The sequence below is a fragment of the Rhinatrema bivittatum genome, chromosome 2 (genome assembly GCF_901001135.1).
Source record: "Rhinatrema bivittatum chromosome 2, aRhiBiv1.1, whole genome shotgun sequence".
Taxonomy (NCBI): Eukaryota; Metazoa; Chordata; class Amphibia; order Gymnophiona; family Rhinatrematidae; genus Rhinatrema; species Rhinatrema bivittatum.
The window spans coordinates 229,307,830-229,332,767 of NC_042616.1; the positions used below are offsets into that span (position 1 = coordinate 229,307,830).

Genomic DNA, 24,938 nt, shown 5'->3' on the forward strand with positions numbered 1-24,938 from the left:
TATTTTTATCCAGTTACCCTGCCAAATTTTCAATAATTATGCTTAACCGTGAAGCATTTCATGAAAAAGTTTCTCATTTATTCCCGACTTGTGTAAGGGCACCCGGGATGCTCGCTGAGGCCCTACCTCAGATGTCAGTGGGATTTGCAGACGCCACGTCACCCAGGAGGAGTTCTGCCAAGCTGCTTTGGTTATGTAAATCGGTACCTGCGCGGGCTGAGAGGTGCGGATGCTGGAAGCCGGGGTGCACGAAGGCAGTGGCAGTCTGGCCTGCTTTCTGGAAGGACCTTAACCTTCCTGATCCCTTGGTTTGGGGGGCAAGGAGGAGGAAGGCTCTATTATTCCGGTCACTCAGAAGTGTGCGGTCGGAATTTAACAAGAAGCCGAGCGAATGCAACCCAAGGAGTTCTGCCTTCCTAGGACGAGGAGAGGAAATTCATCCAGAACTGTGCTGAAGATTACAAGCAAAAGTGAAGAAACCGAAGGAGCAACACAAACAAAAAAATCCCTATCTGTGATCTGAGGGACGTCTTGGAGGCAAGTGAGACCAAAGGAACCCCAGGAATTTGCACTTTTGTATGTTTATGGCTATGGTTTTGGTTTGTATTATATTACAGCTTTTGGAACAAGTATTTCTTTTTGACATTTCAAAGACTTTTTGCTGTTTATAGTCACAAACTCCTGGACTGAACAACAAACTGGTGTGTAAAGAGCTTTATTTATTCTAATCCCTCAAGGGCCTAGAAGCACCACTATCCTGAAGATCCACTGAGGCTGCACCGAATTGTGCCAGGCCTCAGCAGCAACCCCCCCCCCCCCTGCCAGAAAGTTTGGAAATGTGGGATTATAAGCAAGAGGAAACAGGAGAGCAAATCAGGAATACCATTCATCCCTAAAATCTCTAACACCTCAGTTAGCATTCTGGGATTCCCACCGAAGGAGAAGAGGGGAGGAAAAAAAGGAAAACGTATCAGACTATGCCTTCCCTACAAAGGACCAATCGCCTGCTAGTATAGTATCACATGACTGATTACTATGCACAGAAGAAGACTCAAGTTCACCTGGAAGGGAGGCTTCCTGTCTTCTTTTGTCTTTACCTGTCTCTGTTTGCAAGTTTTTGAGGACTGTGGCAAGGTAGGGTACTGCTTGAAAATTTGTGGGACAACTAACCAATGGTAGTGCCGATAAACATTTATCTATTCCCTCTGCTGTGGTAATTACATCCAAGCGCTCCCCTCCTCGGTGCCACCATTTCAGAGGGGCTTGGGTCTCAGGGAAGGCCCAGTATGGGGACCATCGCTAGTTCATCACAACCAACACAAAACCCTCCACAGGAAGGGGAAAGGTTTTAGGTCACTTGCCCCCACCTGGATTTGTCAAACAAAGAAGTCCCTTCCCCAGAGAACGTTTGCTAATTATCCTTGTGATCTGCTACTCTGATGTGCCACTGCTTGCGCTTATTGGGGTAGATTTTCAGAGCCCTGCTCGCCTAAATCCGCCCAAAACCGGGCGGATTTAGGCGAGCAGGGCCCTGCGCGCCGGGAAGCCTATTTTACATAGGCCTCCCGGCGCGCGCAGAACCCCGGGACTCGCGTAAGTCCCGGGGTTTTCGGAGTGGGCGTGTCGGGAGGCGTGTCGGGGGGGCGGGGCCGGAGCGCGCGGCGTTGCGGGGGCGTGTCGGCAGCGTTTTGGGGGCGGGTACGGGGGCGTGGCTACGGCCCGGGGGCGTGGCCGCGCCCTTCGTACCCGCCCCCAGGTCGCGGCCCGGCGCGCAGGAGGCCCGCTGGCGCGCGGGGATTTACGCCTCCCTCCGGGAGGCGTAAATCCCCCGACAAAGGTAGGATGGGGGTTTAGACAGGGCCGGGCGGGTGGGTTAGGTAGGGGAAGGGAGGGGAAGGTGAGGGGAGGGCAAAGGAAAGTTCCCTTCTAGGCCGCTCCGATTTCGGAGCGGCCTAGGAGGGAACGGGGGTAGGCTGCGCGGCTCGGCGCGCGCAGGCTATACGAAATCGATAGCCTTGCGCGCGCCGATCCAGGATTTTAGTAGATACGCGCGACTACGCGCGTATCTACTAAAATCCAGCGTACTTTTGTTTGCGCCTGGAGCGCAAACAAAAGTAGGCTGTTCGCGCTCGTCTGAAAATCTACCCCATTATTCCTATATCTCTACATAGCAGTCTCTCTAGATATTTATCAGACAATTTGGAAAAGAAGATTACTAAGAGATATATGTACTTGGGATTTTTTTGAAGTGAATATTTCTATGTCTGTTATTAATGTAAGATTTGCAGAAATGAAGCTATTTAGCACGGATGAAGTGCTTGAACGGTTTATGTCTCTAACCATCATACTCTTTGGGTACCAGGAGGGATCATTTTCAAAACTACCTGCTCAATGGGGTAGATTTTCAAATAGCACGATTTGGCGTATTTTTGCTGGCGCATCAGGCGCAAACAAAAGTATGCTGGATTTTAGTAGATACGCGCGTAGCTGCGCGTATCCGCTAAAATCCAGGATCGGCGCGCACAAGGCTATCGATTCCGTATAGCCGGCGTGCGCCGAGCCGCGCAGCCTGCCTCCGTTCCCTCCGAGGCCGCTCCGAAATCGAAGCGGCCTCGGAGGGAACTTTCTTTTGCCCTCCCCTCACCTTCCCCTCCCTTCCCCTACCTAACCCACCCGCCCGGCCCTGTCTAAACCCCCCCCTTACCTTTGTCGGGGGATTTACGCCTCCCGGAGGGAGACGTAAATCCCCGCGCGCCAGCGGGCTGCTAGCGCGCCGGGATGCGACCTGGGGGCGGGTCCGGAGGGCGCGGCCACACCCCCGGACCGCCCCGGGCCGTAACCACGCCCCCGGGCCCGCCCCCGAAATGCTACATCCCGCCCCGAAAACGCCGCGCGGATCGGGCCCGCCCCCCGACACGCCCCCCTCGGAGAACCCCGGGACTTACGCGAGTCCCGGGGTCTGCGCGCGCCGGTGCGCCTATTGAACATAGGCGCACCGGCGCGCAGGGCCCTGCTCGCCTAAATCCGGGCGGATTTAAGCGAGCAGGGCTCTGAAAATCCGCCCCAGCATGCGGGCAAGCTTAGGCAGGTCTAGCACATTTGCATGTAAGTTTACCAGGGCGGAGCAGAGTCACACCTGGGGGTGGAGTTAGGGAGGGGGGGTTGGACTTGCACACATACTTTTGCATTTTAAAAAGGCCATGGAGGGAAATTTTCAAGAAAACTTTGGGCAAACGATTTAGCAAGAATAACCTGGTGGGTAGATTTGGTGGCAGCATTTTCAAAGTGGTCTTATGCACGCCAGACTGCTTTGATAAACCGGTGAAACGCCTGGGTGTATTACCATCATATTCATGTGCGAAGTTACAAGATTGCCCTCTGTAAAGATTAAGGAAGGAAAACTAGCTTGCAAAAGAAAAATCATGGAACTTTTTTTTTTCAAAGAATACAATTAAATATGCCTATTGCAGCCAAGATGCTACAGTACTTCCCTAACTAGTCTTTACCACAATCACTTCATGTGACCTAAAAACATGGTTATTTCAAAATGCCTATAGCCTAACTTAAAATCAACTGAACACAGAGCATGCACCCTCAAGGACAAAGGCATTAAGGGGTAGATTTTAAAAGGCTGCGCGCGCACGTGTACACCCGATTTTATAACTTGCGTGCACAGGCGCGCGCACGTGTACACCCGATTTTATAACTTGCGTGCACAGTTGTGACCCCTTGCGCGCACTGAGCCGCGCAGCCTTCCCCCGTTCCCTACCCCCCCACCCCACCTTCCCTTCCCCTACCTCCCCCGCCCTTTCCCCCAACCTTTTCTTTTTTCTTTTTTTTATCTCGAAACTTACTTCAGCCCCGGGGCTGAAGTAAGTTGCACGCGCCAGCCGACTGCCAGCGCGTGATCCCCAGCACAGCGGCCAATATGGCTGCTGTGCCGGGAGCCTGACCCCGCCCCTGCACCGCTCCTTTTTGTAAGCCCCAGGACTTACACGTGTCCGGGGCTTTACGTGCGTCGCCGGGCCCTTTTAAAATAGGCCCGGAACGCATAACCCTTTGAAAATCCTGCCCTAAAAACATATTGTCTGAACTAAATACCTTATCTCAAGTATGTGTAAATTGTTTGACCTCATAAATGGGCCGATTCAGTAAAGTCCGTGGGAGAGCGGGCGAGCTGCACGCGCACAGGCCACTTGCCTATGCGCGCGATTCAGTATTTAAATGAGGCCTGGCGGTAGAAACAGGAAAAAGGAGGTGCTAGGGACACTAGCGCGTCCCTAGCACCTCCTTTTGGCCCGGAGCAGCGGCTGTCAGCAGGTTTGACAGCTGACGCTCAATTTTGCCGGCGTCAGTTCTCGAGCCCGCTGACAGCCACGGACTTGGAAACCGGACGCCAGCAAAATTGAGCGTCTGGTTTTCGACCCGACAGCCGCGGGCAGACTTCAAATTTTTTTTAAATTTTTTTTTTTTTTTACCCTTCAGGACCTCCGACTTAATATCGCCATGATATTAAGTGAGAGGGTGCACAGAAAAGCAGTTTTTCTGCTTTTCTGTGCACTTTCCCGGTGCCCGAAGAAATTAGCGCCTACCTTTGGGTAGGCGCCTAATTTCTGAAAGCAAAATGTGCGGCTTGGCTGAACATTTTGTTTTCTGAATTGCGCGAGAATACCTAATAGGGCCATCAACATGCATTTGCATGTTGAGGGCGCTATTAGGTTCGGCGGGTTGGACGCATGTTTTCGGCCTCTTACTGAATAAGGGGTAAGGGAAAACACGCGTCCAATGGCGGGTTAACAGTGCGCTCCGTCGGAGCGCACTGTACTGTATCGACCCGTAAGTCAATGTAATTGTCGAGGTATATTATGTACGTCATGTTGTAATCCACTGTGATCTTTATTTGGAGCAACGGTAGATAAAATGGCTAAATAGATAAAATGTATCCAAAACTTATCACTGTTAACTATGACCCTGCCTGCTCAAAGAAAATCCCAAATACAGAAGTATAAAGTTAAAACAGTATCAAACCCATGCACCCCTTGCACTGTCTTATCAGTGCAATGCTGCTTTTATGGTAAAGGAGCGGTATCCAGTATTTATAAAGTATTTCTACTGATCTCACTAGCTTTTTACTATTTCTACATCATTTCCTATCCACGTACTCCCAGGATGATTACCCAACTGGACGACAGATTCCCTCATTGGCCAAGACTAGAAAGCAAGTCTGTTCAGAAGCTTGAATCACATTCAGTGCTGTTCATGACCTGCCAGGGGCAACCCCAGCAGCCACTCTCCTTCAGGTCAGGTCACATCAGCTATGTCACACACTGACCGCTTACTAACCACAGACAGGAGACCAATCTAGTCTCCTCCATGCAGTGCAAGGCTGAGGCACAGAGCTCTCACAAATAAGCTTGTGATCACAGTTTTTTCTCTGAGCTCACTGCCTCATTTAAATAAGGTCACAATAAAGTCCCAAAGGTATTTCAAAGAATTGAAAGATGCACGTGTCTTACCACCAGCCAGTGACTAGCGAGTAGGCTCTCAGGATCCTATATGGAGCTGTAGCCCCTGCAGGAAATGACTCTCTGGAGTGGCAACAGGAATACCCACTACTTCAGTTCCACAATAAAAATATAAAATTGGACTGATTATTTTTTAAATAGATAGTTTCCAAAATCACTGCCCCCTATGGTAAGCGATTACAGCAATAGTTTAAAGAAATCTGTGGTGGACCTCCTAAATATCACAAGTACTGGAAACTGAAATTTGCACAAAAGCCAAATTTGCAAAGATGATGAAAGCTAATACAGTTAGCAAGCTTATTTATTTATCTAAAAGTACTTATTACCCATCCCTCCAAAAGCAAATTCTGAGGCAGGGTACACCAATGCTCTCAACACTTACTGCCTGGCAAGTTTTTATGGGGCACTCATCTCATATAAATGAGGCTAAATTAGTACATCTTAAAAGTACTAATGATGCTCATTGGTGGAAACCTTTAATAAATTACCTTTAAGAAGAAAACCTAGTTCTCTCCCTCATGAGAGAAATTGGAAAGAAAATATTTCCCACTCTTCATGTCATGTCCATCATATCCTGAGCTAAGTACATTTTCTTTTTCTTAGATTTTCAACATATTTAGGATTGTCACCTGACCCAGGCTGATCCCGTTCTGGGTTTTGCATCTATGGATTTATAGCTGATTCTCGAGAAATTAGATCCGCAAGTCCATAGATGTACTACTAGGTCAAAACCAGAAGTGGATCATCCTCTTAGAATGGATCTGGATCAGGTGGCAGCCCTAAAAATTTCGCTATCATAAAATACCTACGGCTGTGAGTATGTGATATTTGACTGTGACAATAAAAAATGTGTTAAACACACAAAAAAAAAAAAAATGTAGGTATGGTGTTCTGTATGGGGGCGGAAATCAGGTGAAAGCCATGGGTGGTAAAAAATAAAATAAAAAATAGACAGACTCCATCCAAGGCATAGGTTGCGACGTCTTCCACTGGGTTGCACCCTACTACCTTGTACAACAGACCATGATCAGAATTAAATGAGGCCTGTGGACTTGTACACCTTATGTCTTTGTGTAAATCATCTGAGAAAAAACTGGGTTGTGGTATATGTAGCCTTGATATAAAGAATGTTTTCCTCATACACATTTAACCAATGCATGATCACCTCTTCAATAATCCTCACACTCAGAAAGTCCTGCCATACTTTCATCCTGCCTTCAGTCGCATTGCATTGATAATTTTCTCTTTTCCATCAAATTCAATACAATATACAAGCAGTACCGCACAAAATGTGAGATTTTCTTTGCATTCTCAGATCATTTAAAGAAATGCACAATGAAAGAAAAAAAAAAAGGCTGATGCAAAACACCAAAAGCATGCTTACACACGGTGTATCATTTTCTTGTCCAAAATTTCGTAATCTACCATAAACAGTATTTTTTAAGCAAACACTAGGCGTCTTAAAAATAGAATTTTTTGGCAGAAGCGTGAACGCAGGTCTTGCTGCAAGCCACTCTAGATTCTGTACATCGAGACAAAATGGGAAAAAAAAATGTTTTAATGCTGCTGCCCCCACCCCAGTGCCAGCAAGCCAGTGTAAAGCATAATCAAGTATATTTAAATGTGATCATGATTGAACTATATGGGGGGAGATTATGTCCCTTTAATACCTAGTCTTTACATGTAAATAAACACATCTGAGGAGGCACACAGGTTTTCTAGCCTTTGTAACATTCTATCATAATTAGAAACATTTCAAGAGCCCTATAATTTCCAATCACAATTACAGTAATTTCCGATATACAAGCCATGATTCATGACAGAATTCCACATTCCATGAGAGATTACTGTGGCCTGATGTATGACACGTTGAGCGCTGCACGAACATAAACAGCTCAGTTTAATGTTTGCACACTGCTTGATGTTTAAAAATGCCACAAGAAAGGAAACATGTCATTGCAGAATTTATCTCCATTTGCTAGTGATGTAAGGGGATAGGGTAGGGGTGCGGCCTGGTGCAGTCGTCTATTTATTTATTTATTTATTTTGCAAGCCATGGCTTGAGCTTATATCATTTTTTGTGGAAGACTTTTCAAAAATATCCATCATAATGTAACCAACGCATACGTACAAAAATGGCAGAGAAAAATCTTCTTCTATGCTAGAAATAAATTACAGACTGATAGTAAGAAGACGCTTCACACCAAAATTAAGGCCCCTAAAGTTGTATGCATATATTCAGATGACTTTAGGGGCCTTAATTCTGGGCTGAATTTAGCTTCCCTACATGAAATAATAGACTAAAACTGAAGCCCCAATATTCAGATTTGCCACTGATTCGCGTAAGTTTAGTCCCCTAAGTAAGGGACACAGCAATGCAAATCAGCCCAGAGTGCCTAACTTTACTCCCACAAGCTGGCTCCGCCCACTTTTACAGCACCTACATAACATAAGAAATTGCCATGCTGGGTCAGACCCAGGGTCTATCAAGCCCAGCATCCTGTTTCCAACAGAGGCCAAAACCAGGCCACAAGAACCTGGCAAGTACCCAAACAATAAGAAGAACCCATGCTACTGATGCAATTAATAGCAGTGGCTATTCCCTAACGGGCCTGCTCGCTTAAATCCGCCCAGATTTACGCGAGCAGGGCCTTGCGCGCCAGTAGGCCTATTTTCCATAGGCCTGCCGGCGCGCGCAGAGCCCCGGGACTCGCGTAAGTCCCGGGGTTTTTTGTCGGGGGCGTGTCGGGGGCGGGGCCGATCGACGCGGCGTTTTGGGGGCGGGACGCGGCATTTCGGGGGCAGGCCCGGAGGCGTGGTTTCGGCCCGGGGGCGTGGCCACGCCTTCCGGAACCGCCCCCGGGTTGCGTCTCGGCGCCGTGGATTTACTTCTCCCTCCGGGAGGTGTAAATCCGTGGACAAAGGTAGGGGGGGGTTTAGATAGGGCCGGGGGGGTGGGTTAGGTAGAGGAAGGGAGGGGAAGGTAAGGGGAGGGTGAAAGAGAGTTCCCTCCGAGGCCGCTCCGATTTCGGAGCGGCCTCGGAGGGAACGGAGTCAGGCTGCGCGGCTCGGCGCGTTCCGGCTGCCCAAAAATCGGCAGCCTTGCGCGCGCCGATCCTGGATTTTAGAAGATACGCGCGGCTACGCACGTATCTACTAAAATCCAGCGTACTTTTGTTTGCGACTGGTGCGCCAACAAAAGTACGCGAACGCGCATTTTTTAAAAATCTACCCCTAAGTCAACTTGATTAATAGCAGTTAATGGACTTCTCCTCCAGTAACTCATCCAAACCATTTTTGAACCCAGCTACACTAACTGCACTAACCACATCCTCTGGCAACAAATTCCAGAGCTTAATTGTGCGTTGAGTGAAAAAGAATTTTCTCTTTAGCCTTTCCTCATAGGGGAGCTGTTCCATCCCCTTTTATCATTTTGGTCGCCCAGTTAGGAACCTATCCAGGGGAGGGGGCAGGGAATTTTCTATTGGCCCCTCAATCTTTTGAATATCAAGCTCTGAGGGCCTTTTGCAAAAAAGACTTTTTTCTCTGTGCCTATGAGAAAAAAAAACAACAACCCTCTTTATTGAACCAAGCCCTTACGATGTGTTCTAAACATAAATGCTTTCTAAACAAGAGCTTGGAGGAGGATTTTCTGTGGTGCTAACGAAGTGAGACAAGATTCAGAAAATGAAATGATTAAATACTGAAAGGACCTTCGCATCTCCCATCTCTCCTCCTTATCAAGTACCCTTTGAAATTTGGGATATTTTTTGACCAACGAACACCAGCCCCTGTCCGCCCCCCCCCCCCAAAAAAAAACAAAACAAAACAAACCACTAAACTAAATCTGACATTCTGTATTAGCACTCCGGGACTTCACACATCTAAACTTCTTTCCTCTTCGGTTTTCCTTGCTGATACTAACGTGCAATGGCATCTAATACATAAACATTTTTTTTTTTTACTACAATAAAATAAACAGCGCAAAGGCTGCCTCATTCCACTCCCCCTCAGAAGCAGCGAACAAGGCTAGAGAGCCCGCATTCCTGTTAAATGCTGTATCTTCTTTTCCCTCTCTCTGAGCAGGTTTGACAGTCAGTAGCTTAATGCTAGACCCTTGCTTCTGAGCACAGCTGCGAGCTCCCCTAAAAGGATATATACTGCTGAATCGGACCATGAAAAAAAAAAAAAGGTGGCAATTAATTTGGTGGAAAATTACAACTCAAACACTTTTTTCCTTCCCTTGGGTGAAATGAATTGAGATCACGTTTGAATAACTGTCTTATAATGTACTCTGTGTATACTACATAAAAGAACACCCTGTAGGGTTTTGTTTTTATTTTGGGTTTTTTTTGTACATTTTTTTTTTTTTTTTAGGATTTCCGGACTGCGAGTTTTTCATTACAGAAAATAAATTCCAGTTATACCAGAAATGAAATCATTCGCTTTACCATCCCTCCCCCTTTCTTTTGTGGCACAAGGCCCCCCTTGCCCCAATTCTGTTTCCTCTCCCCCAACCTCCCAGCGTTAAGAGTCTCACTGCCCCAATGAGGTTTAGAAGTGTGGGCACATCCTCTTTGGTGCTGCAGGCAAAGCGATCGCCAACCCCTGGAAAATGAAAGCAGAGCGCCCCTGGTGACACCTTCCCCGTGTGCTCATGAGGGCTCGCTGTCACGTCCATTTCTGGGAGCTCTGTAACCACCGTCTCGTGCTCCTGGGGTACCTTCGCAAGCAGCGCGGTGCCCCGACTGACGAGCTACTAGACTCGCCAAATATTTATTTGAAAGCTTTTGCTTAGAAAGGACACACAAACTAGATTTTATACCAGACTCTGCTCCCTCTCTGATTTAGCTTTACCCAGAAGTTGCCAGGACGAGTTAAACGATATAAAATAAGCATTTTTAAAGTGAATTTTTTTTCTTGCTCTATTTAGGTATCACCAATCTCAGCTATCTTTAATTTTTCATTCTTTCCATGATAGACAAGTTAAATATATTGGTTACTGAAACTTTCACTGTCATAATTAACGAAAGCTTCATAATACCATAAGCTGAACTTGATATGCTCTCATTTCATCTGCGTAACGACTGAACGAATGCTGAAGAGCGCTTGTTCCCTCAAACCGTGCTCACCAGAGGCATAGGATAACAGCTACAGTCTTTGGTCACAAAACAAGGATTTTGAGATGGTCCAGCAGACGTAACCGCCTCCCCACACACCTCTATCTCCCTCATCCCTGATCCTTATCCTCTCACACCTGCTCCTGAAGGAACATACGCAGTGCAGTCCTCGGAGAGGAAAAGGTGCCAGACATCTCATGTTTGCTTTTCTGACCCCCAAAGAGAGCATTCAACCCCTTGCTCACCTCTTCTCCCACCCCCCAGCGTTTACCTTCCATTTGGTACATCCCGCCCCAAGATTTGCCCCCTCTTTGCCTCCACTCTCAGTTACTAGAGTAGGGAGCAGATGCCTTTTCCACTGCAGCCCCTCCTCTTCCTGTCCCCTAAACAGAAGCAGGAAAAGGAGCTGCAAAGAGCAAGAGAGAAAGAAAGGAAGAGGAAGGGAAGCAGGAGAAATGGCAGTACTGCGTGAAGCGTTTCTTTTTTCCCTCTGATCCAGCTGCTGACAAGAAAATGCAAGTGCACGCTTTTTAAAAATGAAAGGTATTGCGTGTTCATGAACAAACCCCCAAGAATACTTTTCCTGATTGTGGGTAAAAGTGCACTCATACAGGTCTTATGTGCACATGTTTACTTAATAAAGGACATTTCTACCTGGAAAGCACTGCTTTATTCATGAAGAAGCTGTTTTTAAAATTACCTTCCCTATGGATTGACAATCGTATAAGTGGCCCTACTGGATACAGTGATGGGTTCGGAGCCAGGGAAATCAGAGTTCATCTCACTTCTCCCACTGGTACTTCTCATTTATTTATTTATTTATTATTTTTGTTATACCGACTTTCATGACAAGAATCACATCAACCCAGTTTACATTTAACAATGTGAATAAGGCAGGGAGTAACATAGTAATCAATAATCAAAGTTCAAACATCTTAAACAATAGTAAGGATGTGAAAAAGTTACAATGAAACAGGGAGAAATAACTTGGATTTAGAAAGGGGAGGGACAACTGAACAGTAGAATATTTACAGTGCAGCCAATTGCGTCAGTAATATAGTTGAGTAGCAAACAGAATCGGTGAGGTACAGTTGTATGGCATAATAAAAGGTGCTGGGTATGAGTGTGTGAGCGGAGCTGGGTATGAGTGTGTGGTACTGTGTATGAGTAAGAGATTGGTGCTGGGTATGAGTGGGAGAAGTGTATGAGTGGGTGAGTGAGTGGTGCTGGGTGTGAGTGGGTATGAGTGGGTGGTGGGTGAGAGTGGGTGGTGCTGGGTATGAGTGAGAGGTTAGAGGTTTCTTATTTCCGTCCAATTTTTTCTAAGTGTGACTTTGGACACTTTACCACCTGCTGCTAAAAGGTAGCCACCCCTTTTGGCAGAAACTGATTGCACCCAAACACTTATCACTGCTGTAGAGCACTGCATACGCCCAGCAGTAGTATAAAAATGATTCACGGGATTCACATTCAATTGTTATGTGAATCTGTAATGTTGACGTCCTATACATACTGGGCTCGATTTTAAGACCCGTTTGCACATGGACGCACCGATTTTATAACATGCGTGCATCGCCGCTCACATGTTATAAAATACGTTGTCTGCGCACACGTGCCCCAGATTTTAACATCCGCGTGTGCATGTGTGGGTGCGCCTGGACTCTCACGCACACGGGGGGGGGGGGGGGATTTTCAAATTACATGCGGCAAAGCGATCGCCCTTTTTCCCAGTTCCCTCCCAGTCCAGTCCAATTAAGCAGCCGGCTGAGAGGGAACTTCCCTAACCCTCTCCTTCCTCCCTCCTCCCCTCTCCTCCCCGACCCCTAACCTAATCCTACCTAGCCCCAATTTTTTTTTTATTTTTATACTTACTGCTCCTCGGGAGCAGAAGTAAACCCCACGTGCTGGCCGGCTGCCCCACCCCCCAACCCGTCCCTTTTGAAAGGCCTGGCACTTCGGCACATAGCGGGGGTTACGCGCATGGCCAAGTCCTTCCGAAAATCCGCACAGCGCTCGGCCCCACGAGTAACCCCCATACCCCCACACCCCCACCCCCATACCCCCACACGCGCAGGGCTTTTAAAATAAATTTGACTGTGTATGTTTTTATCCTGTAAACCATTTTGCTCTTTTTTTTTTTTTTGAAGGACGGTCCATAAAAACCCGAAAATAAATAAATAAATAAGTAAGTAAGTAATGAAAAGCCTGGACTGCTTTTAAATGAATGCAGAAACGTACACCTAGCAACATTTTTCAAACCTAGGATCCACTGAAAGGGTGTCAGGCTAACAGATTAAAATGTGCAAGTCAGAAACGCTACCCTTTATTTTGGGAACCTGAATCAGAACTATTACTGAGAATGGTATGTGGGAGCACTGCATTCTGGGGGAGTCAGTACAATTTAGTAAATCTCATTAAATTACATTCCCCCCTACTGTCAAAGGGAAGGCAAGGTCAGGTCTGAGGATTTGACTGCCCCGAAATAAATCCTGGTCAGAAAGAACAGGAACAATCAGATAAATGTCCTCCCTGGGGCCAATTTCTTAGCTATGATGATTCTAAACAGTTCTTCTGAGAATATATATATATATATTTTTTTAGAGAATGAAATTAAAAAATAAAAGAAGTGTTAGATTCTTTTGGCAAGGGAAGAAACCCAGGGTGCTAAGCAGCACATTAGTAAGGAGTAAAAGGCAGACTAGCAACCCCAGACTTTAATACTTTACCACTGGGTAGTCCAATTGAGGGAACTGGGGTAACGGAAGCGAGGATAAAACACCATGGATCAGAATAAAGAAAGTATCAATTCCAGCTGGGGACTTTATACTCGCATCATGATTCTGTAAGATTTCTGTAATTTTTATCCATTAACCATCCCTTTGGTAGCGGCGGGGTTACAGACTTGGAAACAGACAGTCATGAAATACAAATCAGATTCCTTCCCCTCCCTCCAACACATTTATGGGGGAACCCAGGGGGGTGCCTAGGGAACCTTCTACCAAAGCCATTGACCTCTGGGACAAGTTGGGGTTATAACAGCTGGCCAACTATTCAACGTCAGCTCTTTTAAAGGCTTCTGAGAATTAAAGGAAGAAAAAAAAAGAAACAACAGCAACAAAAAACGCTAGCATTCCTGTATTCACATATTTGCAATTAAAAGGGTGTGATATCTTATAGAAGAGAGGGCTGCAGTAAATCACTTGTTGGTTTTGAAAAACTCATATGTCTAATATAAAAGAATAATATAAAGGGATCTAAGCTATATGCTCTACTCCAGACTAACTTTCAAATAAGATATTGTCATTCAGAAAGGCTTGGGAAAGAGATACAAAGTGGATGAGCCTGAAGATTCTGCTGGATAAAATGGTTGAACAAAATTACTGTGCAAATGGATAAACATGGCTTAATGGGAGCATGGACTTTTAGAGTGTATAGGGATTTCCAGAAGGCATTTGATAAAGGCCTTCATTGACAGACTCCTTAGGAAATTAAAAAGGCATGGGACAGTTGGCCATGTCTTACTGTGGGCTTGTAACTTGTTAAAAGTCAGGAAATGAGTTGAACTAAGAAGTCAGTTTTCCCCTATGAAGAGAAGTGAATTGTGGAGTGCTCCAGGGATCTGTACTCGGACTAGTGCTGTTTAACATTTGCAAAAATGATCTGGTAAAGAGAACAAGTGAGGCGATGACATTTGCAAACGACATAAAATTACTCAAATTTGGTAAAACAAAAGTGAACTGTGAGGAACTGCAGAAGCACCTTGCCAGGATGGGAAACTGGGCATCTAAATGGCAGAGGAAATTTAAGGGTAGCTTTTTAAACCTGCGTGCCAATTTTATAACATGTGCATGCCGACGCACGCATGTTATAAAATCCGATACCCACGTGCACACGCATGCCCAATTTTGTATCGGTGCGCGCAGGTGCCCCACTCACGTGCGCTGGGGGAGAGGATTTTTGTAAATACGTGCGGCGACATGATCCCACTTTTTCCCAGCTCGCTCCCAGTCCGTTCCAATTAATGAGCGACGTGCACTTCCCTGGAACAGGGCCTAATGGCCGCTGTCCTAGTCGGCCCTCGCCCAGCCCACCCCCTTCACATAGCCCGGCACTTTGGCGCATATTAAGGGATACACACGTGGCCGGGGCGTTTGTAAAATGCTGCGCGCGACATGTGCACAACCCGGCAACACAAGTATCCCTCGGTTTTTTTGTGCGCGGGCTTTATAAAATTTGGCCCTTAATGTGAAAAAGTGCAAGTAATGAAGATAGAGAAAATCCCAGCTATATGTACACACATTGCTGAGTTCCATACTAAGAATTTCTATGTAGGAAAAGGATCTTGGAGGGTCACTCTGCCAATACTCCGAAATCCTCAGTTCATTATGCAATAGCAATCAAAAAGCAACCTGAATGTTAGAAATTATTTGGAAATTAATTAAAAACTAGAGATGTGAATCATGTGCCCGATCGTCTTAACGGTCGGGGATCGGCTAGAGGGGGGGAAAAAATCTGATCTCGGGTGATGTGAATCAGAATTGGTTCCGATTCACATCGTTATTTTTTTTTTTTAGTGAGGCCCGACCCTTTAAAATTAACCCCTTACCTTCCCCCACCCTCCCGAACCCCCCCCCCCCAAAACTTTTTATGATTACCTGGTGGTCCAGTGGGGGCACGGGGACCGATCTCCCGCTCTCGGGCCATCGGAGCCATTTTGGCTGCCACTCAAAAATGGCGCCGATGGCCCGATAAAAAAAACCCCCACCCGACCCTTTAAAAATGACCCCTTAGCTTCCCCCACCCTCCCGAGCCCCCCAAAACATTTTAAAATTACCTGGTGGTCTAGTGGTGGTCCCGGGAGCGATCTCCCATTCTCGGGCCGTCGGCTGCCACTCATAAAGATGGCGCCGATGGCCCTTTGCCCTTACCATGTGACAGGGTATCCGTGCCATTGGCCGGCTCCTGTCACATGGTAGGAGCACTGGATGGCCGCCGCCATCTTTAAAGATGGCGGCGGCCATCTTTATGATGGCGGCGGCCATCTTTAAATACGGCGGTGGCCATCTTTACAATGGCGGTGGCCATCTTTAAAGATGGCGCCGGCCAGCCAGTGCTCCTACCATGTGACAGGGGCCGGCCAATTTGCTTGCTTCTTGGCTCTCTTAATTTCTTCTTAGCTCCTACCCTAACCACCTTTTATTGCATCCTAAAACATTTTTTTTTTAGCTTTTTACATTTAAAAAATAAAAGCTATGTATCTTTGCTGTCATTCCATTCCCTACTATATATTTGCTTTATAAGAACAAGTGTGATGCCTACAAGGGACACCCCCATAAGGACCAGAACAGTTTCTCAGTTTACTTAGAGTCAAAAAGATGTGGCCTGAGAAGGTAAGGAAAGCTATCAGACACTTTACATAGTTTGTTTAAAGCTGAACAAAAGAGGTGTCTTAATGATTTTGCTTTACTTCCAAGTGAATTATTTTGTATTTCTTTCATCATTATTGCAGCTCTAAAATTTTAGTATAATGTCCATATTCAGAAGGTTTCTCTGGATAAGTTTGGGACTCAGCAGGGCAAACAGCAGGTTCTGCATTTCTGGCCATGGTCAGCACCTCTAGTTAGCCAAATAAATTGTGTGCATTCTGGAGGCAGAACTGATCTATCCAGCTAATGCAGACGGTAACGTTCAATCAGCCGCCCGGGTGTGCATGTATGCGCGTATGGCAGCTCGCGCGAATGGGCACAGCCATTTTATAGTATATGCGCGCATGATATAAACTTGGCTGTATGCACGTACATGTGCGCACACTTTTGTATGGAGCGAGCTCGTGCGCACAAATGCAGGTTCAACCGTGTAAATGGGGGGGATTTTATTCAATATGCACACCGACGCAATTTCCAGTTTGCACAGGTAAAGGCTCCTGACTCCCTAACCTCTCTAATTAATCTGCCCCTCCCCTTTTATCCTATTAGCCCCAACCCTTCAAACCCCGCTGACTAGTCCTGATGTTTCTATTTTAAAACTTACACGACATCCGTAGCAGAAGTAAAGTTACACAGTAGGGGACCCCGGGGCACGCTTGTGCGCGAAAACTCTTATGCGCACATTTCAAGTCACCTTCCTGGAACGCCCATGTCCCGCCCATGCTCTGCCCAGGCCACGCCCAGACCCCACTTTTAACTTTTTGATTTGTGCACGTACCGGGAGACTCGCGTGTACTCGAGCACTTAAAACCCACGCAGCGCTCGTCAGCCCGAGACATGCACGCATCTCCCGGTTTTGGGGCGCACATTGGGCTTTTAAAATTCACCTTTTAGGCGGGTAACGCCAATGTTCAGTGTCACCCGGTTACGTTATCTGGCTAACTTTAGAACTGCTGCAGATCAGACCTAAAGTTAGATGAATAAATGTTGAACCAGAAAAAAAAAATCAAAATAAAAAAAAAACAAAACAAGGGCAGAGCAATACTCGTCTGTGAGCAGCCAATCCCCGCTCAGAACTGAATTCTCAGCAGGGCTTGGCTTTTCAGCTGTCAGTGAAGGGCCAATCACTAAACAATGAAATGAATAAATACAGACAAATGCCTAGAGCCATCAGAGCACTGGGCACATCTATATTAAGAGTGGGAAAAAGTGGGAGATTGTACTTCTCCTAGTCTGTATTTCAGCACTTTTTGGGAGAGGGCACATGGATTTGGGGGGGGGGGGGGGGAGGGGAGTAGGAAGGGAGCTGCTCGGCCTGCTCTAATTTTATTTTTATTAAGCTGGGGGGAAGGCCTGCTCACTTTTTCAAATTTTGTTTGATATTGAGTCAGGAGGGGGCTCTGCTCCACCTGCTCTAATTTTTTTTTATATTGGGATCAGGGAACCAATATTCACTGGGATGGTAACTTTTAAACAGTCGCGCGGGTCCACATGTGTGTGCGTTCGTCGGCCCGCACCCAACGATGCAGCCATTTTATAACATACGCGCGTATATGCACACATTAAAATTGCACACGGTCAGGCTATTTTATAAGTGGACATGGGCCTATGTGCGCAAATGCTGCTTCTATCGTGTAAGTGGGGGTACACCTTTGTTACAACTGTTGCTGCCCGACGTCTCCACTCTGCCCTCCTTACCTCTTTTGCGACTCCTCCCGCGGATGATGGACGTCTGGCTGCCGAGGCGTCTGCCTGCCGTCCTCTCCGGCGTCCCCGGTCCGGCTTGGGCGCTGCATCCTGTCATGTTGTTCAGCTACCATAGGGCGCGCGCGCCGCATGGCCCTGCTTCTTATTGCTTTCTTTGGTGCGAACCTCAGGGGCGTCCCCCTGTGATGACGTTACCCATCCCGGATACAAAAGCCTACTCTGTTTGCTAGCTATTCGAGTTAGCAAGGGGATTCCTTACGGATGGGACTCCCTCTCCGTTCCTAGCTACTCTGCCTCTCCTTTATTAGACTTACTCTATCGGGGTACCCGCTTCTCGGGGGCCTCTCTCTTCTCTTTCAGGTCACTGTCTGGAACCGGTACTCGCTCCTCGAGGGCCCATGTTTCCGGACTCGCTGCCTGAGCTTCACTTCTGCTTGGAAGAATCCGCTGCCTACACCATCAGTGAGTTACCATCTATATTCTCTCAGAGCTGTTCCCTGGAACCAGGTACTCGCTCCTCGAGGGCCGGCCTCTATTCCAGCTTCTGTGTTACCTTCTGGGAGAAACTGCGGTGTGAGTAATCAACCAACGAGGCTCTATACCAGAACCCTGTGTATGCTTCACTGTACTCACTATCTCAGTTTCTCTCCACTACAGCACAGCTATTGAGGGATCACTGTCCCAGTGTCCTGAGGGACTACAAGCCCAGACGGGCTTCATCTCCACTCACTACTGCCACCTCTGGTGGCTTCTCAACTCTGTTTAATAAAAGATAATTCTGTGTTGTGTGTCCTAAAGCTGAGCCTGACCTGTGGCCCCTCTCGGGACTTCCCTCCGTGGGCGTGGTCAGCAGCCACAGTGTCCAAGGGTCCACCCAAAACCTTACAAACAATAACAGATTGCTAACTCCATGGATCCGGCACAGCTCAATGCCCTGCAGGCCATTCTGGGCCTGGCCCTGCGCATTTCTGAACAGCAAGACGCTTTGGAGAAACTCACTTCAGCGTTTCATCAGCTGCACGCACAGAAGACCCAAGGCGCTACTTCCAGTAATGAAGGTCAGTTACCTGAAGTAACTTTAAAGACTGCTGTACCGCTGGCTGCTCCAGTTCGTTTCTCGGGAGAGATTCAGAAGACCAGGGGCTTTCTAAAACAGTGCTGCATGCATTTTGCATTACAGTCTTCTCACTTCTCCACAGCTTTTGCCAAGACTACTTACATTCTATCTTATCTTGATGGAAGAGCCTTGTCTTGGGCCTCAATACTGTGGGAACGCAAGGATCCTATTTTGCAGGATATAGATGGATTTTTGGACTTATTCAAATCCGTTTTCGATGATCCTGCCCGAGTGACCGTTGCCGGTTATGCTCTGGTGGACCTGAAGCAAGGCAATCGACCACTGGCTGATTTTGCGATAGAGTTTAAGTCTCTTGCTACAGAACTCTGCTGGGACCCCAAATGCCTGAAAACTCTTTTCTTCAGAGGCCTAGATACTCGCTTGAAAGACGAGCTGGCCGCTCGTGAAACACCTGACTTGCTGGATGAACTAGTGGCTTTGGCCACTAGGATCGACCACCGGCTTCGTGATAAGGTGAAAGAGCTCTGGCCTAATAGAGGACCAGGTCAGAAGGAGGCTAGTGCTAAACCTGCACCTCGGATGGTTCCAGTAATTCCTGCTGCAAGTGGAGATGAACCTATGCAACTTGGTCGCAGTCATTTGACTTCCAAAGAGAGAAGACTTCGGAAAAAGCATGGTCTGTGTATGTACTGTGGACAAGGGTCACGATGTCCCAACATGCCCAATTTGTCCAGGAAATGGACAGGCCTAAGTCCTGCAGGAGGACTATTATTATGCCTTACCACGCCCTCTCCTCCGCTCTCTCTCCCAGTCTCCTTGATCTGCGGACCATCTGAGTTTCAAACTCTTGCCCGTGTGGATTCAGGGGCAGAAGGCAACTTTATTCTTCGACGCCTAGTGGAACATTTGAAGATCCCCCTCATCACTTTGAAGGTTCCACTTCTCCTATCTTCCATCCATGGGGAGCCCTTACCGGGTGATGTGACTTGCCAAACTGTACCGGTAACTCTTCACACCGGAGCTCTCCATACCGAGTCAATTCCCTTCTTTGTGTTAGAGAAGGCCATGCACCCTATCGTCCTGGGGTTACCCTGGTTGCAGTCGCACCAACCCCAATTTGACTGGGCATCCTTGGAACTCTCCCGCTGGGGCCCAGCTTGTCATGGAAAGTGCATTAAGGAGATTGCTCCTGTCATCTGCATGCCTACAACTCCAGTGATGCCGCCCCAATACACATCTTTTAGTGATGTGTTTTCCAAAGAAGCTGCTGACATTCTTCCTCCGCATAGGTCCTATGACTGTGCCATAAGACTGAAACCCAATACTGAACCTCCTAAAGACGTGTCTACCCACTCTCAGCGATTGAGAACAAGGCAATGTCCGAATACATCGAGGAGAATTTACAGAAGGGGTTTATTAGACCATCGAAGTCTCCAGCCGGTGCAGGCTTCTTCTTTGTGGTGAAGAAGGACAGTACCTTACGTCCTTGTATCGATTACCGAGGTCTGAACGAGATCACGATTAAAGACCGCTACCCCCTGCCCTTAATCTCAGAGCTGTTTGACCGGCTTCAGGGGGTCAAAATATTCTCATAACTTGACCTGAAGGGGGCCTACAACTTAGTTCGCATTCGCAGTGGCGACGAATAGAAAACAGCCTTCAACACTCGAGACGGCCATTTTGAGTACTTACGTAGTAATGCCCTTTGCCTGTGCAACGCACCTGCTACATTTCAGAACATGATGAAAGACATCTTGCGGGACCTGTTGTACAACAGTGCTGTGGTATACCTGGATGATTTCCTTATATTTTCTCAGGATTTGCCCACTCATCTAGAGGATGTCAAGCAAGTACTACGCTGACTCCGTGAACACCGGCTCTACACCAAACTATCCAAGTGTGAATTTCATAAAGATTTCAAACCTTTTCTTGGCTATATCGTGTCTAAAGATGGCTTCCAGATAGACCCTCAAAAGCTAGAGAGTATCAAAAATTGGTCCCAACCTACCAGCTATTAGCTAGATTATATATTCCTAGAAATGTGCCTGGCACTACTGATGTTTCTTGCTTTTCATACTGGGCCCTTTGGACTTCAGAAGAGCTCTGACTGTAATAAGAATAAAATAATGGAGTACTGTGGAAACTTTGTGGTCATTATTCAGCAGCAAAAGTTATCCAGCTGAATGCCAACAGTCAATATTTCCCTCACTTATTCAATAATCCTCCAAAGTTAGACAGATTAGTTTATCCAGCTAACTTTGCATCCAGCCACTAACTGAATATTACTCGCTTTGATTTTTAAAAGCTTTTTCCCTAGGGTTGCAACTGGCTCCAGATTTTTAAGACAGGTTGATCCAGTCCTGGTTTTACCCCATTGCATGCTGGGACTTATTCCGATTTCCCTAATCAATTACCTAAGAAAAGCAAGACTATAAGTACCTGCATAAGTATTATAAGTACCAATCTGGAGCCAGCTAGCAACCCTATTTCTCCCATAAGTAGAAAAAAGGGACATTTATACAAGAGTCACCAAGAAGCTGCCTTTATGATTCTTGAGAACCAACACTTCACTAGCTGAAACTTCATCTATACTGGGGAACTGTGAAAGGAGGCAGCCAATTTGTGTTTGCTTGAATTTCAGAAAGATAAAATTGAGATTCTTTCAGTTGACACTTTCCAGCTATGCAGTATTACAAGTTAGTATATGCTATAAAAGGGTAGTTCTGGCTGCCCAAACTGCATTGAATGACATTAGAAAACAAGTAACAACAATTTCTAACAGTACCCATCAACTTACAATAAAAGCCACACAAAGTACAATGGATATTTTAACAACTTGGGTTTTCAAAGGTTTTTTTCTCTTAACATTTAGCTAATTAACCGGGTCATTCATCAATATGCGTTATTTTTCACATCTCATAATGCAAATGCAAATTTAGTCAAAGGGGAGGAGTTTGGGCAGGATGTATGTAAATGAGGGGTGGCTAAGGTTGCATGTATCTAGGTTGAGACTGCATCAAGCTAGGGCGGAGTAAATTGTAGAAATCTCATCTTTGTGTATCTTTCCTCATTCCAAATCACATCAAATGTTCACTGATAAGTACTGGGCTTTTCATACTTCTGACTGTGCCTGTAAAACTGGCCCCCAAACCCTAGACCACCACCAAAACCTCACCGCAAGTTACTAGTTGACCCTCCTATAGTGATATAAATAACTGACTAATACAAGAGCATTAGAAAGAGTGTCTGTCTCTATCTCTCTCTCTCTCCAGGAAGCCCCAAAACATGGAAATGCAAGTTGGTAATGCAAAAGTTTCCCTAACCACACCTTTTTTTTTTTTTTTTTATTATCATGGGCACTATTCATGCGAAATGTATAGCAAAATGATGAATCTAGGCCTAAGTAAGAATCCAGTTTAAATGTGCAAGAAGATCACCATCTCATGAGGACAGCATCTTGAAAGCTGGACTATAATTCTTCCATATCTAATGTAATCTGATGTTTATATACCGTTTATCTGGTCCATGAAAGAACCACCCAATGTGGTTTACAGCAATAAACTATCATCAAATGCAAGATGCATAATCGTATATGTAATCAAAACAACAAAAATATCTCCCTGTGTTGCACTGTGGCTGACTGACTTCTAGTATATAGACTCTCTGATATCTATACCTGGCCTTGCACACTTGAATATTATGATTAATTGTTCTGCAATTTGTATTACCGCTTTCTGGATTTCACTGCTCTTAAGTGATCTTCACAATCGCTCTATTGGAGAAGCTCAGACACGTTAACGATGACCATGCAGCTGCTATCATAGCCTTCAACTGCCTCTCTGTATGCTGTTCTAAGCTAGTCAAACCTCTGGAACCTTTGCATCACATGGTCTAAATTTCATGAAGAAAACATTCTTTTTATTATTATTGTTATTATTTTATTTTTATTTTTTTTTACAGAGGACACATTTTACGAGCAGGACTTCAGGAATCATTAACAGGCATTAAATTATCCATACCTGACTTTTGGATGCTGCAACCTTTGCAAAAAGTGCTTGGGACACTTTAGCTCTTTTCATTTCCTGCTGAATCTCATCATAAATGGAAGCATTAATGTTCATGGTGTTGTTCTCTGGTTTTCCATTCCGCTCTGTTGCAATAGTAGCTGTTTTCACCTAGAAAACAATTTTGGTAGGTGCAGTCATTCATTAAAGAAGAGAAAAAAAATACTTTTTTTTTTAAATTTCAGACTGCTCAGAAGTAAAGCTTCCCCCCTGTGCATGCTTGCATTTTAAACCACAGTTCAGTACTGCAAGTTTCCTCAATGATTAAAAAAAAAATAATAATAATAATCAGCATTATATTATTCCTTGTTCATGCTGCTGCTGCAGCTCTAGCAACATAACTACATACTACTCCTGGTTAATGTGAGGCACTAATCACCCGTCAGCTGACCGCCAAGGGTTACAAAAAGTCATAAAACAAGTTTTGTGGAAGGCAGCCAGGCATTGTCACAACCCCATGCAAATCCTCTATAGAAAGCTTTGCGTGACTGATGTGAAAGAATTTCTGTCCCGGAGAAAGACCAGCACAGCAGGACTGGCGAGCAATGCAGGTGTCAAGATTCAGGAGATGTGACACAACAGTAACGCTGTCTGCTCTTCAAGGTTGAGACTTTTCGTTCTGTGTGCTTTCACAGAGAAAAGTCAAATGGAGCGCCGAATGCTTGTAATAAACATGATCCGGGTTAGTAAAATGGAACGCCTGATATTTGCTTACAACCACGGCACAACAGCCAAGCTATGTAAATCAGAACGACAGACTCAGCAGCATAGGGAGATGTGCAGACTTCTTCAAAAGCAGAGCCATCAAACAATCCACTGGAAAACTTAGGGAGCTTATTAAATCTTTTTTTTTTTAGTGGCTCTGAACAGCTTACTTTAGATTTTCAAAACATTTGAAAAAAATTTTCAAAACACTACACTGAAGCAAAACTTCTAAATGTGTTTCAGATTTTTAAAATTTTCTTTAGATACAGTAAAGTATGTAGAAATAAAGATTAACAAGCAAGTTGTAAGCCATTTTTTGTTATTGGAGTAAATGCGCTACATCCATGACTAATTTTCAGCGCTAATCTCCCTTCATCAGGTTAGTGAAGAGACAGCACAGTTGCACTGCGTTTAAACAGTAGAGTCAGCTAGGTACCTTACAAGACTGGGCTTCCAAAAGGCAGATGAAATTTAATGTGGACAAGTGCAAAGTGATGCATATAGGGAAAAATAACCCTTGCTGTAGTTACACAATGTTAGGATCTATCTTAGGAGTTACTACCCAGGAAAGAGATCTAGGTGTTATAGTGGACAATATCTTGAAATAGTTGGCTCAGTGTGCTGTGGCGATCAAAAAAGCAAACAGAATCGTAGGAATTATTAAGAAGGAAATGGCAAATAAAACGGTAGATATCATAATGCCTCTATTGCTCTATGGTAGACTGCACCTTGAATACTGTGTGCAATTCTGGTCGCCGCATCTCAAAAAAGATATAGTTGCACTGGAGAAAATGCAAAGAAAGGTGACCAAAATGATAAGAGGCATGGAACTGCTGCCCCTGTGAGTAAGACTAAGGAAGTTAGGACTGTTCAGTTTGGAGAAGAGATGACTGAGGGGGGATATGATTGAAGTCTACAAAATAATGAAAGGACTTGAAAAATCAATGTAAATCTGTTATTTACTCTCTCAGTTAATAGAAGGACCAGGGGTCACTCCATGAAGTTAGCATAGTTAAGCTCTGAAATTCATTGCCAGAGGATGTGGTTACGGCAGTTAATGTAACTGGGTTTTAAAAAGTTTTGGATAAGTTCCTAGTGGAAAAATCTATAAACTGCTATTAATTAATAGCAATAGTAGCTTGAGATTTAATTAATGTTTGGGTACTTGCCAGGTATTTGTAGCCTGGATTGGCCACTGTTGGAAAGGATACTGGGCTTGATGGACCCTTGGTCTGACCCAGTATGGCAATTCTTATGTTCTTATGTGATAGGCAGCCTTCATATGCCATTTCAGTTCAGTAAAAGGGTAGAAG

The 24,938-nt window shown here is 45.6% G+C and overlaps 1 protein-coding gene across 5 annotated transcripts in view; it reads right to left on the reverse strand.

The window, feature by feature from the left end:
* Positions 1-24,938, reverse strand: part of SATB1 (SATB homeobox 1) — a 168,925-nt gene that overhangs the window by 51,453 nt on the left and 92,534 nt on the right. For all 5 annotated transcript variants that reach the window (XM_029589275.1, XM_029589273.1, XM_029589274.1 and 2 more), the window contains one exon: positions 22,876-23,031. In XM_029589275.1, coding sequence (XP_029445135.1) covers positions 22,876-23,031 — 156 coding nt within the window. The remainder of the gene's footprint in view (positions 1-22,875; positions 23,032-24,938) is intronic.